At 43.6% G+C, this 15,056-nt stretch overlaps 1 protein-coding gene across 18 annotated transcripts in view; it reads right to left on the bottom strand.

Moving 5' to 3' along the window:
* Nucleotides 1-15,056, bottom strand: part of LOC132398701 (uncharacterized) — a 173,400-nt gene that overhangs the window by 69,959 nt on the left and 88,385 nt on the right. For all 18 annotated transcript variants that reach the window (XM_059978497.1, XM_059978493.1, XM_059978494.1 and 15 more), the window contains one exon: nt 11,806-12,051. In XM_059978497.1, the coding sequence (XP_059834480.1) occupies nt 11,806-12,051 (246 nt within the window). The remainder of the gene's footprint in view (nt 1-11,805; nt 12,052-15,056) is intronic.

Genomic DNA, 15,056 nt, shown 5'->3' with positions numbered 1-15,056 from the left:
TCTTGCAGGCATTCACAGCAAGATAAAGAAATACAATAATATTTATGAAAAATTAGACACAAACAAAGACTGACAAAGTCAGGCTGCAAAAGAGGACATATCATGCAAATAATAAGTAAATAAATAATATTGAGAACAGGAGTTATATAGTCAACCTCTCACAGCTACGGGTGGAAGTTCCCACTTGCTGCAAAAAGGCAACAATCGTACCAGTGCCTAAGAAGAATAATGTGAGCTGCCTTAATGACTATTACCCAGTAGCACTCACATCAACAGTGATGAAATGCTTTGAGAGGTTGGTCATGACTAGACTGAACTCCTGCCTCAGCAAGGACCTAGACCCATTGCAGTTTGCCTATCACAACAATCGGTCAACAGCAGATGCAATCTCAATGGCTCTTCCCACAGCTTAGATCACTAGGACAGCATAAACACCTATGTCAGGATGCTGTTTGTCGACTATAGCTCAGCATTTAACACCATCATTCCCACAATCCTGATTGAGAAGTTGCAGAACCTGGGCCTCTGTACCTCCCTCTGCAATTGGATCCTTGACTTCCTAACCGGAAGACCACAATCTGTGCGGATTAGTGATAACATCTCCTTGCTGACGATCAACACTGGTGCACCTCAGGGGTGTGTGCTTAGCCCACTGCTCCACTCTCTCTATACCCATGACAGTGTGGCTAGGCATAGCTCAAATACTACCTATAAATTTGCTGATGATACAACCATTGTTGGTAGAATCTCAGGTGGTGACGAGAGGGCGTACAGGAGTGAGATATGCCAACTAGTGGAGTGGTACCGCAGCAACAACCTGGCACTCAATGTCAGTAAGACAAAAGAGCTGATTGTGGACTTCAGGAAGGGAAAGACGAAGGAACACATACCAATCCTCATACAGGGATCAGAAGTGGAGAGAGTGAGCAGTTTCAAGTTCCTGGATGTTAAGATCTCTGAGGATCTAACCTGGTCCCAACATATCGATGCAGTTATAAAGAAGGCAAGACAGTGACTGTACCTCATTAGAGTTTGAAGAGATTTGCAATGTCAACAAATACATTCAAAAACTTCCATAGATATACTGTGGAGAGCATTCTGACAGGCTGCATCACTGTTTGGTATGGAGGGGGGGGGGCAGGGAGGCTACTGCACAGGACTGAAAGAAGCTACAGAGGGCTGTAAATTTAGTCGGCTCCATCTTGGGTATCCAGGACATCTTCAAGGAGTGGTGTCTCAGAAAGGCAGCATCCATTATTAAAGACCTCCAGCACCCAGGGCATGCCCTTTTCTCACTGCTACAGAAGCCTGAAGACACACACTTAGCGATTCAGGAACAGCTTCTGCCCCTTTGCCATCCGATTCCTAAATGGACATTGAACCCTTGAACACCACCTCATTTGTTTAATATATATTATTTCAGTTTTTTGCACAATTTTTAATCTATTCAATATATGTATACTGTAATTGATTTACTTAATTATTTATTATTAGTAGGTTTTTTTCTTCTATACTATGTATCGTATTGAACTGCTGCTGCTAAGTTAACAAATTTCACAACACATGCTGGTGATAATAAAACTGATTCTGATTCTTTAGGTTATGGAATCAGTTCAGTGTTGAGGCAAGTGAAGTTATCCACGCTGGTTCAGGAGATGATGGTTATAGGGTACTAATTGTTTTTGAAACAGGTGGTATGGGACCTCCTGAAACTGGTGGTATGACAGCAGCTGGAAGGGAGCATGACCTGGATGGTGGGTGTCCTTGATGATGATACTCACTGTCCTCCTTATAGCTGTTTTCAATAATAGGGAGCACTTTGCCAGTGATGGTCTGGCCTGTACTGTAAACTTTTCAGAGCAAGCTATGACTTTTACCTTTGGAGCAAAGGAGGGTGAGAGGTGACTTCATAGAGGCATAGAAGATAACTGATATCAGAGGCTAAGGTTGATCAGAAGCCTGGTCGGTCCTGGAGTTGAAGGACTGTCCGTGTGGGTGGGTGGGAGAAAGGGAGAAAGAGGTTTCTTTTGTTTTCACAGTTTTGTTATATGTTGTGCCCTCTGTCCTGCCTAGCATTCTGGACATATTTGTGTTGGCACTGAAATGTGTGGTGACATTTGCGAGCTACCCTCAGCACATCTCTCTGTTGTTTGGTTGTTAATGCAAACGATGTATTTCACTGTTTGTTTGATGTGATAAATAAATCTGAAAACTGAAGCAGAAGAGGCATAGACCAAATGAATAGCCAGAGACCTTTCCCTGGATGAAATTGACTTAATATGAGGGGGCATAAATTTTTGACGTTTGGAGTAAAGTATAGCGGGAATGTCGGACCATCAGGCTACTGGACCAGTGTGAATAACTTCACTCACCACAACTCAACCTACAGATTAACCTTAAAGGACTTTTTACAGCTCATGTTATAGAGTCATAGAGCATTACACCACAGCCCATGTCCTCTGTAAAACATTATTATTTCGCCTAGTCTCATCGACAATGTGCTCATGCTCTCAGTGTTAATCTTCTATTTCCACGATTTGTCTTCTTTTGCACATTGGTTGTTATGTCAGTTTTTGTAGTTTTTTATAAATGCCATTGTATTTTTTTATTTTTCTGTAAACTAAGCTCAAAGTAGCCTATAGTAACATGTAACAGCATCCATCATCAGGGACCCTCACCACCCAGAGCATGCTCTCTTTTTGCCACTGCATCAGGTAGAAGGTACAGAAGCTTCAGGACCCACAACACCAGATTCAGGAACAGTTATTACCCCTCAACCATCAGGCTCTTGAACCAGAGGGGTAACTTCACTTGTCCCAACACGTCACTGTTCCCACAACCTATAGACTCACTTTCAAGGATCCTTCATCTCATGTTCCAGATATTTATTGCTTATTTGTTCATTATTATTATTTGTTTTCTTGCTTTCTTTTCAAACCTGCACAGTCTGTTGTCTTTTGTACACTGGTTGTCTACCCTGTTGGGTGTTGTCTTTCACTGATTCTATTATGGTTATTATGTTTATTGTGTGTGCCTGCAAGAAAATCAATCTGAGGTTTGTATTTGGTGACGTATTTGGTGTACTTTGATTATAGATTGACTTTGAACTTCAAAGGAGCCAGATTAACCCCAGAAGCCACCTCTGTCACCCAATGAGACATTCAGAGTTATTGCTGTAGTTGTACAAAATCTTGGTGAAGATGCACTTGGAGTACTGTTTACAGTTTTGGTCACCCTTTTAATAGAAAAGATATTATTTAGCTGCAAAGCATACTGAGAAGATTTACAAGAATGACGCCAGGTCTCAAGGCCTGAGTTATAATGAGAGGCAAAGACTTTATTCTTTGGCGTGTGGGAGACTGAGTGGTACAGTAGCGTACGATTAGTACAATTGCTTTCTGCACCAGTTGTAAGATTGGGGTTCGATTCCTGCAGCTGTCTATAAGGAATTTGTACATTCTCCCGGTGACCACGTGTGCTTCTACGGGGGGGAGGGGGGTGCACCATTTTCCTCAAACATTCCAAAGATGTTTGAGTTAGTGTTAGTAAGTTGTGAGCATGGTATGTAGACAATACTGGTGGGCTACTGAAGACAGTACTCATGGATTTGACTTGACACAAATGTACCTCAGTGTATGTGCTGATATTTTAATGTACAGTACTGTGCAAAAGTCTTAGGCACATATATAGCCAGGGTGCCTAGGACTTTTGCACAGACTGTAGTAACTTTACATATTGCACTATACTGCTGCCAAACAAAAAAAATTCAAGACATGTGAGTGATGATAAACCTGATTCTGATAAGGTTCTTTATTGTGGACTGAGAGTGGGAAGAGGGCAGGGAGAGGGGAATCATAGTTGGGGAAGGGGGAAGGGAGAGGAGAGGGGATCAAATGACCTTGCCTGGTGTCTCAGGGCTGTGTGTGTCAGCCCCAAGCCACACTTTGCCCCTGCCACTCCACTGCCACCTGTCCCACACCCCTCCTAAGGTGCTCCACCTTTGTCATTCCCAACGTCCTTTGCTCCCAGCAATTTCCAAACTCGCTCTCCACTCCACATTGACAAAAACATTACTGTGCAAAAATCTTAGGCACCTTAGGCATCTTAGTAAGAAATATACATACATTAAAAAGTAATTAAATAAGTACTGCAAAAAAAGAAGAAAAGTGGTGTGGTAGTGCTCCTGGATTCAATGTCCATGTCCATTCAGAAATCTGTGGTCAGAGGGGAAGAAGCTGGTTCTGAGTTGTTGAGTGTGTGCCTTGAGGCTCCTGTACCTCCTTCCTAATGGTAGAAAAGGGAAGAGGGCACGTCTTGGGTGACAGGGGTCCTTAATGATGGATGCTGTCTTTTTGAAGCATTGTCCTTTGAAAGTGTCTAGGATGTTGGGGAGGCTAGTGCCCATGATGGAGCTGACCAAGATTCGAACACAGAGAACAGAAATGAGGAGGAAATTCTTTAGCTAGAGGATGGTGAATCCTCTAGACTCCAAATCTGTGACAACTGTGGAGCCCAATTTGTTGGGTATATTGGTTATAGTGGAGGGTGATAGATTCTTGACTAATAAGGGTGTCAAAGATTATGGGGAGAAGGCAGGAGAATAGGGTTGAGAGGGATAATAAATTAGCCACGATGGAATGGCAGAGCAAACTCAATGGTCCAAAAGGCCTAATTCAGCTCCTACATCTTACGGTCTTATGGGTACAAATCTGAAGGGAAGAAAATCGGCAAGGCTCTGGGAACAAGCAAAGGAGGTGTGAATCCAACTGGAGAACTCTTTCAAAGAGATATCACAATTAGGATAGGCTGAATGGACACACTCAGTGTCATAGTTTCTACTAATAACTCTTACTGAGACAAAAATCAGAATGAGATGGACTTCAAGTACCTGTAGGTTCTTCTGCTTTCATTAGCTCATTAATTTATCTGACAAATTTAGCCCTGATTGTTCTTAATTGTCTAGTAACCTTGGATCCCATCTTACTTGCTTTAACAATCTAAATCTTCCCGGAAGATTATTAACCTAGGATCTATCAAATGCTGTTTGCACATACTAAATATTATTTGCTTTCCACCATTGATCGAATAATCATCTCTAATGTTAGCAAACAGACTAATGGCCTACAGGGAGGAGAGACCATCTCCTGGATTAACTCAACTCACCTAATTACCCATTACATTTCAAACAGTAAGCTATCACAGAAAGCAAACAGATATGTTTTAAGTGTACAATAACATTTAACATAGAAAAGACAAGACGGATCTTCAAAATTCATTCATGCAATCAGAGGTGATCAAGTATTGAAATGTTTACTGAGGCCTGCTCAATTCCACAACTAAATGATTGCCCTCATCCTAGCACCCATTTTATGCTTGCTATACCTGCAGAATCCTCAACTCACCTGTAAGAAGAAATTTGGTAAATATGTGAAGAGATGAATATTGGGGTCCGAGTCCACAGCTCCCTAAAAGTGCCCACACAAGTCAGTAAGGCAGTGAAGAAGGCATTCAACATATTTGTTTTTATTAGTGGAGACATTGAGTTCAAGAGTCAAGAGGATAGGTTGCAGCTTTAGGAAGTTCTAGTTAGGCTGTATCCGGAGCATCGCATTCAGTTCTGGTTGCAGGAGGGATGTCGAGGCTTTGGAGAGAATGCAGAAGAGGTCTACCAGGATGCTGCCTGGATTAGAGGGCATGCGCTATAATCAGCTGCTTTCTCTGGAGCGGCAGGGGCTGAGGGGAGATCTGATAGAGGTTTATAAGATTATGATGGGCACAGATTTCCTCAAGGTGCTCCATTTTCCTCCCACATTCCAAAGACATATGGGTTAGTAGGCGAATGGTTACATGGATTTAATTGATGTATATATATTTCATCTTACTTCATTGATGTTGGGCTAATCTCCCACAACACCCATCGTTGTAGAAATTTCAGCTTCACACACAGTGACATGATTCAAGAAACCACACCATATTTTTAGGAACCACTGATGGAGGGCTGGGGCAAGATGACACCAAGCTGTGGTCTCCATCAAGAACATTTGTCAGACTTAGTTGTTCATTAAACTCAAGGGATGTTTTTGGGGCCAGATTTAGGGGTCAGGTGATGGTTTAGGAACAGGGATGCAGTATAGCTAGAGGTTAGTGCTCCACACTTGAAGGCTGATGACGTGGATGTGGGATGAAGGAAATCCAGAATCTAGGCCTTCACTCTGCACTTGAAGCCAGTGACATGGACAGGTGATGAATGTCAGCTGTGGGTATTGGGCCTCAAATTAGAGTGAAAACTGGACCAAATGGTTCAAGATCTTTTAAAAAGGCAAGATTTTCTACCAGCGCACCAAAATCCTAGGATCAGATATGCATGCAAGCAGGAGGTACGAGGACTGGCCTGTCAGCAAGACTGGAGTTTGGGGTCCCATCATCAGCTAGTCCAGGGGTCAATATCGAAGAGCGAAGTCTGACCATCAATCAGAAATCAGGAAGTTGAAGCCCGATGGCCAAAGCCTGGATACTGGAGGTGGGAGGCCCAGAGGCCCCTTTCCTGGAGGCTGGAGGCCTGTCCTGATACTGGGAGGCTGGAGGCCCAGACGCCTGTCCTGGAGTTGGTGGGCTATCCACGTGTGGGAAGGAGGAACAGGCACGTTTTGTTGCTTGTTGTGTTTTGTGTTGTTCTGCCGAGCATTGCGGGAATGCTATGTTGGCACCAGAATGTGTGGTGACACTTGGGGGCTGCCCCCAGCACACTCTCAGGTGTGTTGGTTAGTTGTTACCACAAATGTCACATTTCATTGTATGTTTTGAAGTACATGTGATAAATAAATGAATCGGAATCTGAACTAAGTGCTTGCTCTTCAGCCTAGAGGTAGTTTAAATTTCAAAGTAAATTGATTATCAGAGAACATATTTGTCACCATATACAACCCTTAGATTCACTTTCTTGCGGGCATACTCAGTAAATCTATGGAATAATAACCATACTGGAATCAATTAAAGTCTGCACCAACCTGGACATTCAACCAAAGTACAAAAGACAACAAACTGTGCAAATACAAAAGGAAAGACATAATAATATATAAATAAGCAACAAATATTGAGAATGTGAGATGAAGAGTCCTTGAAAGTGAATCCTTTGGTTGTGGGGCTTGCTAATGATAATCATCTTGTAAATTTAAGAGCATAAGACATAGGAGTTGAATTCGGCAACTAGACCCATCAAGTCTGCTCTGCCATTTGATCGTGGCTCATTTATTTTTTCCTCCAAACCCCAGAATTTGAAGAGGAGGGTGGAACGTTTCTAGGATTCAAGGGCAAGGTTGGGTAGACTAACACTGTATTTATAAGGAGGAATTTCTTTAGCCAGAGGGTGGTGAATCTGTGCAATTCATTGCCACAGGCAGCTGTGGAGGCCAAGTCATTGTGTGTATTTAAAGTGGAGGTTGATAGGCTGTTGATTAGTCAGGGTATCAAGGTTATGGGAGAAGGAAGGAGAATGGGGTTGAGATCAGATTCCTGAGTGGACCATGAACACCACCTCACTTTTTGCTCTCTTTTAGCATTGCTCTTTCTATTTCTTATTGTAACTTAAAGTATATTTTATGTGTTGCCATGTACTGCTGCTATAAAACAGCAAATTTCACAGCGTATGTCAGTGATAATAAACCTGGTTCCGATTCTGATTTAAAGAGGAGAGGTTTAAAAGGAAACTGAGGGGTAAATTTTCATTTGGAAGGTGGCCAATATATGGAACGAGTTGCCAGAAGAAATGGTTAAGGCAGATGCAGTACATTAACAACACCTATAAAGCAGCTGGACAGATACATAGCTAGGAGGGGTTGAGAACGATATGGAGCAAATGCAGGCAAATGGGACTAACAGAGGTGGTCTGCATGAACAAGTTGAGCTGGACGGTCTAGATTCATGCTGCGTGACTCTCTTCTTTTTTATGCAGATGGAGACAGAGAGGAGGAATGCAGAGTGTAGGCCTCACATTTCACCTGAGAGATGGTGACTCAACTGATATTTCGTAGTCCAATGCTGAATCTTGCAGACTGGAGGCCGGTCCTGGAGTTGGAGGTCAGACCATGCATGTGGATGGAAGGGAAGTTGTGAACGAGGAAAGGGGACTTGCTTTGTTGCTTGTTGTGTTCTGTGTTGTTCTGCTGAGCATTGTGTTGGTGCCACAATATGTGGTAACACTTGTGGGCTGCCCCTGGCACATCCTAAGGTGTTCAGTTGTGTTAAAACAAATGACACTTTCACTATATGTTTTGATGTATATGTGATAAATAAATTTCAATTTGAATCTGATACTTAAAGGCACAGAGCTGACATCACTTGGTGAACAGGTCACATTAAAACATACAACATGCAACAGCACAACACAGGATCTTTGGTCCATGATGTAAGAGTCATAGAAAACTACAGCACAGAAACAGACCCTTTGGCCCATCTAGTCAATGATGGACCACTATTCTGCCTAGTTCCATTAAATTGTATACAGACCATAGCTCTCCATACTCTTCTCATCCAAGTACCTATCCAAACTTCTCTTAAATGTTGAACCTCACCCCATATTCACCACTTGTGCTGGTAGTAAGTCCAAACTCTCTTGACCCTCTGAGTGAAGAATTTCCCCCTCATGTTACCCTTAAACATTTCATATTTCACACTTAATCCATGACTTCTAGTTGTAGTCTCAACCAGCCTCAATGGAAAAAGCCTGCTTGCATTTACCCTACCTATACCACACGTAATTTTGTATCAAGTGTCTCCTCAATCATCTACATTCTAGACAATAAAGTCCTAACCTATTCAACTTTTCACCATAACTCAGGTCCTCAAGTGTTGGCAACATCCTTGCAAACTTTCTCTCTACTCTTTCAGCCTTGTTTATATTTTTCCTCTACGTAGGTGACCAAAACTTCACATAGAAGGATATGCTGAATTGGAGACGGTTCAAAGGAGGTTCATGAAAATGATTTCAGGATTGTATGGCTGGTCATATGAAAAGTGTTTGATGGCTCTGGGCCTGCATTCACTAGAATTCAGAAGAAGGGGTGACATCATTGAAACATATCGAATGGTGAAAGACCTTGATAAAGTGGATGTGGAGAGTATGTTTCCTGTGGTGGGAGAGTCGGAGACCAGAGGACACAACCTCAGAATAGAGGGGCATCTTTTTAGGAATTTCTTTAGCCAGAGCGTAGTGAACCTGTGGAATTCTTTGCCACAGGCAGCTATGAGGGCCGAGTCTTGATGAATATTTAAGGCAGGACTTGGTAGAATCTTGACTAGCTGGAGCATGAAGGGATACAGAGAGAAGGCAGGAGATTGGGGCTGAGAGAAAAAATTAATCAGCCATGATGAAATAGTGGAGCAGACTCATGGGCCAAATGGCCTAATTCTGCTCCTATATCTCATAGTCTTATGGTCTAATGCTTCAAATTAGTCCTCACCAATGTCTTATTCAACTTCAACATAACACCCCATCTTCTCTACTCAGTACTTTGATTTATGAAGGCCAGTGTGCCAGAAACTTTATTCAAGATTCTATCAATGATGCCACTCTCAAGGAATTCTGGATCTATATTCTCAGATCCTTCTGTTCTACCACACAGTGCCCTGCTGTTCACTATGTAAAACCTACCCTGGCTGGTCCTTTCAAATGTGAAACACTCACACTTGTCTGCATTGAATTCCATCTGCCATTTTTCAGCTCATTTCACTGGCTGGTCCAGATCCCACTGCAAGCTTTTATAGTCTTCTTCACTGTCCACTACACCCCCAAACTTGGTGTCATCTGCAAATTTGCTGATCCAATTGACCACATTATCATCCAGTTTATTGATACAGATGACAACCAACAACACACCCAGCACCGATCCCTGCGGCACACCACTAGACACAGGCCTCCGGTCAGAGAGGCAACGACTTACCACCCACTCTCTGGCTTCTCCCACAAAACAAAGGTCTAATCTAATTTGCTATCTCATCTTGAATGCCAAGCGACTGAACCTTCTTGGCCAAACTCCCTTGCAGGATCCAGTCAAAGACCTTACTAAAGTCCATGTAGATAACATCCACTGCCTTGCCTTCATCCTGGTAACTTGATAATCAGTCCCTGTCTATCCAAATATCTATATATCCAGACCCTTAGAATACCTTCAAATAACTTTCCCACTACTAACGTCAGGCTCACCTACAATTTACAGAGTTGTTCTTGGAATCTTTCTTAAACAATGGAACAACATTGGTTATCCTCCAATCCTCTGGTACCTCACCCGTGGCTCAGGATGTTTCAAATATCTCTACTAGGGCCCCTGCAATTTCTGACATCACTCCTCTATATTTTCCTCCAGCTACCTGAAAATGATACCCTCTTGTTTTCATCATTTCCACCTTGGTGAAAGTCCCTGGCTGTCCATTCAATCTTTGTCTCATCATTGCGGTGAACTACATATACCTGTCTGGACACACCCCCTCCTGACTGCTCCTGTGGCTCCTCCCACAGACCCCGTGTGGTGAACTACATATACCTGTCTGGACACACCCCCTCCTGACTGCTCCTGTGGCTCCTCCCACAGACCCCGTGTGGTGAACTACATATACCCGTCTGGACACCCCGACTGCTGACCGCTCCTGTGGCTCCTCCCACAGACCCCGTGTGGTGAACTACATATACCTGTCTGGACACGCCCCCTCCTGACTGCTCCTGTGGCTCCTCCCACAGACCCCGTGTGGTGAACTACATATACCTGTCTGGACACACCCCCTCCTGACTGCTCCTGTGGCTCCTCCCACAGACCCCGTGTGGTGAACTACATATACCCGTCTGGACACCCCGACTGCTGACCGCTCCTGTGGCTCCTCCCACAGACCCCGTGTGGTGAACTACATATACCTGTCTGGACACGCCCCCTGCTGACTGCTCCTGTGGCTCCTCCCACAGACCCCGTGTGGTGAACTACATATACCTGTCTGGACACGCCCCCTGCTGACTGCTCCTGTGGCTCCTCCCACAGACCCCGTGTGGTGAACTACATACACCTGTCTGGACACCCCCCCTGCTGACTGCTCCTGTGGCTTCTCCCACAGACCCCTGTATAAAGGCGATCAAGGCCTGAGCCCGGCCTCTCAGTCTCCAGGATGTAGTATGGTGGTCACTCACTGCTTGTTCCTTCTTCCAGTCAATTAAAGCTGATATCTCACCTTACGTCTCAGAGTGAGTTATTGATGGTGCATCAATCATCTTGTACACTTTTATCAATTTACTCCTCAGCCTCCTTTGCTCTGAAGAGGAAAGCCCTAGCTTGCTCATCCTTTCCTCATAAAGACATGCTTCTAATCCAGGCAGCATCCTGATAAATCTCCCCTGCACCCTTTCTCAAGCTTTCACATCCTTCCTATAATGAGGCAACCATAACTGAACTCCAAGTGTGGTCTAACCAGATTTTTATAGAGCTGCTCATAAGCTATGCTCTCTAATATTGATTTGCTCATTTAGAGATACAACAGGGACCAGGGCCTTCCTGCCCAATGAGGCACAGCACCCAACAACCCACCTACTTAACCCTAGCCTAATCACAGGACAATTTACAATGACCAATTAGCCTGCTAACTGGTACATCTTTGAACTGTGGGGGGAAACTGGAGCGCCCAGAAGAAAGCCACAGTTCACAAGAAGAAAGTACAAATTTTCTTACAGAGGATGCTAGGATTGAACTGCAAACTCTGATTCCCTGAACTGTAATAGCATCATGCAAAGCGCTACACTATCCTGGTGCCCCAGGACACTGTACTCACTCTCTCTGATATCAGAGACACTGGTAACCACGGGGCTGGACTGTCTGTGGGATTCCACCATCCACGGCTTTCTGAACGTGCGTAAGCCTCTTGCTCTTGGCTCCTGGCGTGGCCGAGACATCTCCCCTGACAAAAGGTCTCCTGAGGAATCCCTCGACACCCACCTCCCTCTCCCAGCCACCAGTGTCCTTGCATTCCGACGGCTGGAGGCTGGAGAAAGATTTGGCGTCACTGCAGAGACTGAACCTGAGAATGAGGGGTGAAAAGAGGTAAAGTTTGAGAAAATGCACCTTGATCAGCATGGACAAGTTTCCGCCCTTTTCCCTCTGTCAATAATGCAAACATATTTACACGGGTCTCCAATTACTTTACATGCTTGTAGACATTGCTGAAGAGTTACAAATGGGATGACCCTCTTGTGCAGAGCAAGATTCCAGCAGCATTAAACATAGAGTAGTAGAGCACAGTACAGGCCATTGACCCGCGCTGTTATGCAAACCTTTTAATCTACACCAACATCAAGCTAACCCTTCCTTCCCCTATAGCCTTTCAGTTTTCTATCATCCAAGTGCCTATCTGAAAATCTCTTAAATCTGCCTCTATCATGGCAGTGTAATGGTTAATGTAACGCTACTACAGTGCCTACGACCTGGGTTCAATTCTGCCGTGGTCCATAAGGAGTTTGTACGTTCTCCCTGTGACTATATGGCTTTCCTCCCACATTCCGAAGTTAGTAGATTAATTGGTGACATGGCTGTCAATGGGCAGCGTGAGCTTGTTACACCAGAAGGGCCTGTTATTATGCTGTATCTCTAAATGAAATTAGAACATAAGAAAATTAGAAAGATTTTGACAATAGGCCATTCAGCCCAACAAAGCTTGCCGAATTCCTATTCACATAGTATGTTGAATTATCTACTGAGTTTAGATTTGAAAGTTGAAAGCGAGTTGATTTCTCAACTGCACAACTAGGTATGTAGTTTGTTCCATCTGTCCATGACTCACTGTGTAAAGAAATGGTTCCTGATATTAGTCTGAAATCTCCCTTTAACCAGTCTCCACCCATGGCCCCTTACCTCATTGATGGATTAATTCTGAAGTAGCAACTGGCATCCACATCACTTATACCCTTAATGATTTTGAACACTTCTATCATGTCTCCTCTCATTCTGTGTCTTCTTAAACTAAAAGGATTTAATTATTTCGATCTTTCTTCATAGCTCATACCCTGCAGATGTGGAATGAGTCCCGTTGTCCTTTTCTGAGCCCTCTTCAGTGCTTTCTCATCCCGCACAAAATAGAGACCAAAGTTGTACACAGTACTCAATGTGAGCCTCACAAGCTTAAGGAGAACTAGACTTGAACTGCACTCATTACATAGCCCCACATTCTATTAGCCTTCCTAATCACTTCTGTGCATTGTCTAGAGATGTTGATAGTGAAAAGTCTACCAGGACGCTCAAATCCTTCTCCTACAGTGCGCTTTCTAACTCAAGACCACCCCCCCATTGTATATTTGTATCTAATATTTCTACTTCCTATATGTAATATTTTGCATTTGCTTATATTCATCAACCATTTATCTGCCCACATCTAGATTTTGTTTAGATCTAAATGTATTGATTTTGCAGCCTGAATGTTAATTGAAATCTCGGCGTAGATTTCTCATCTACCAGCCCCCCTGACAGTGTGTTCCACACACCACCACTCTGTGTGAAAAACCTACCTTTGACATTCCCCTATACTTTCCTCCAATCACTTTAACTATATCCCTGTGTGGTAGCTCTTACTGCCCTGGGAAAAAGGCCGTGCACTCTATCTACACCTAGACAGTGTGAATGCACATAGTCTTTTTCTGAGGGAAAGGAAGCCAAAAGCTGGAGGGTTTGACGTGGTCTGACCAGAGCCTTATAAAGCCTCAGTGTAATGTCCTTGCTTTTATACTCTTGAAAAGAATGCTAATGTTGCATTTGCGTTGACTCAACCTTCAGGGAATCCTGCATAAAGACTCTCAAGCTCCTTTGCACCCTGATTTCTGATTTTTTTCTCCCATTTAGAAACTAGTCTATGCCCTTATTCCTTCTACCGCGTTCGCTCTATCTAGGTCTTTCAATACTCTATGGATTATAATTAGATTCCACCCCCACCACATTCTTCTAAGTTTGAGCAAGTTCAGACCCACAGCCATCAAAGAGTCCTCATATGTTAACCCCTTCATTCCCAGAATCATTCTCATGAATCTCCTCTGGACTCTTTCCAATGCCAACACATCTTTACTTCCCTTTCTTAGATAAGGGCCCTAAAACTGCTCACGGTAGTCCAAGTACAGCCCGACTAAATCCTCAGTGTTACATCTTTGCTTTTATATTCTAGTCCTCTCAAAACAAATGCTAACATTGCATTTGGCTTCCTTACCACCCACTCAACTGGCAAGTTAACCTTTAGGGAATCCTGCACGAGAACTTTTAAGTCCATTTGCACCTCTGATTTCTGCCCATTTAAAAAATAGTCTCGGCTTTTATTCGTTCTACAAAAGTGCGCAAGTATATACTTCTCCTGCGCTGTGCTCCATCTGCCACTCCCAGGAACTGGGAAGTTTACTGCCAAGAGCGAAGTTCACAAAACGCAGCTCACTCCCCTCTCTGAGGAGCTGATGAAAGGATTCCCCCGATGACTGACATGATGCTGATTGGGACCACCCTTCCTTTATTTGACAGTCGCCAGTCTCTTTATCAACTGTGACAGAACGCCAATCAAAGCGACCCCGAAGAAGAATGGTAGCGTGGGTGGGGGGAAGCACAACATGAGGAAGGGTTGCCAGAGATTTCTGAGACCCTGGAAGGACAGTGTGTGGTCTAAGGAACCCTCGCTCCCTCCAATTCACCCACAGGATTTACTGCGCTTACATAATCACTCTCCAAATAAATCTTAGACCTCCCTCAAAAGATTAAACTCAGCAGTGGTTAGCTGGTCACTGTCAAACGTTGAACACTGCTTGAAAGCAGCTGAATGCTAAGTACATATAGCAGATCTCTGCATCAAGGGTGATCTCTTTGTGCCTGGTTGTACATGTAAGAAAATTAACTTTATTGTTAATCTGTCAGTGGAATGAAAGTTTACTGAAACTGTAATATCTGCCAAAACCACACAGCAATCACTCAGAGCTTTATTTATTTATTTATAAGACTGTAAGATGTAAAAATAGAATTAGGCCACTCGGCTCATCCTGTCTGTTCAGCCATTCAAATATG

The sequence above is a fragment of the Hypanus sabinus genome, chromosome 8 (genome assembly GCF_030144855.1).
Source record: "Hypanus sabinus isolate sHypSab1 chromosome 8, sHypSab1.hap1, whole genome shotgun sequence".
NCBI lineage: Eukaryota > Metazoa > Chordata > Chondrichthyes > Myliobatiformes > Dasyatidae > Hypanus > Hypanus sabinus.
The sequence above is the reverse complement of the archived record's forward strand: the minus strand, read 5'-3'. Positions and strand labels throughout refer to the sequence as shown.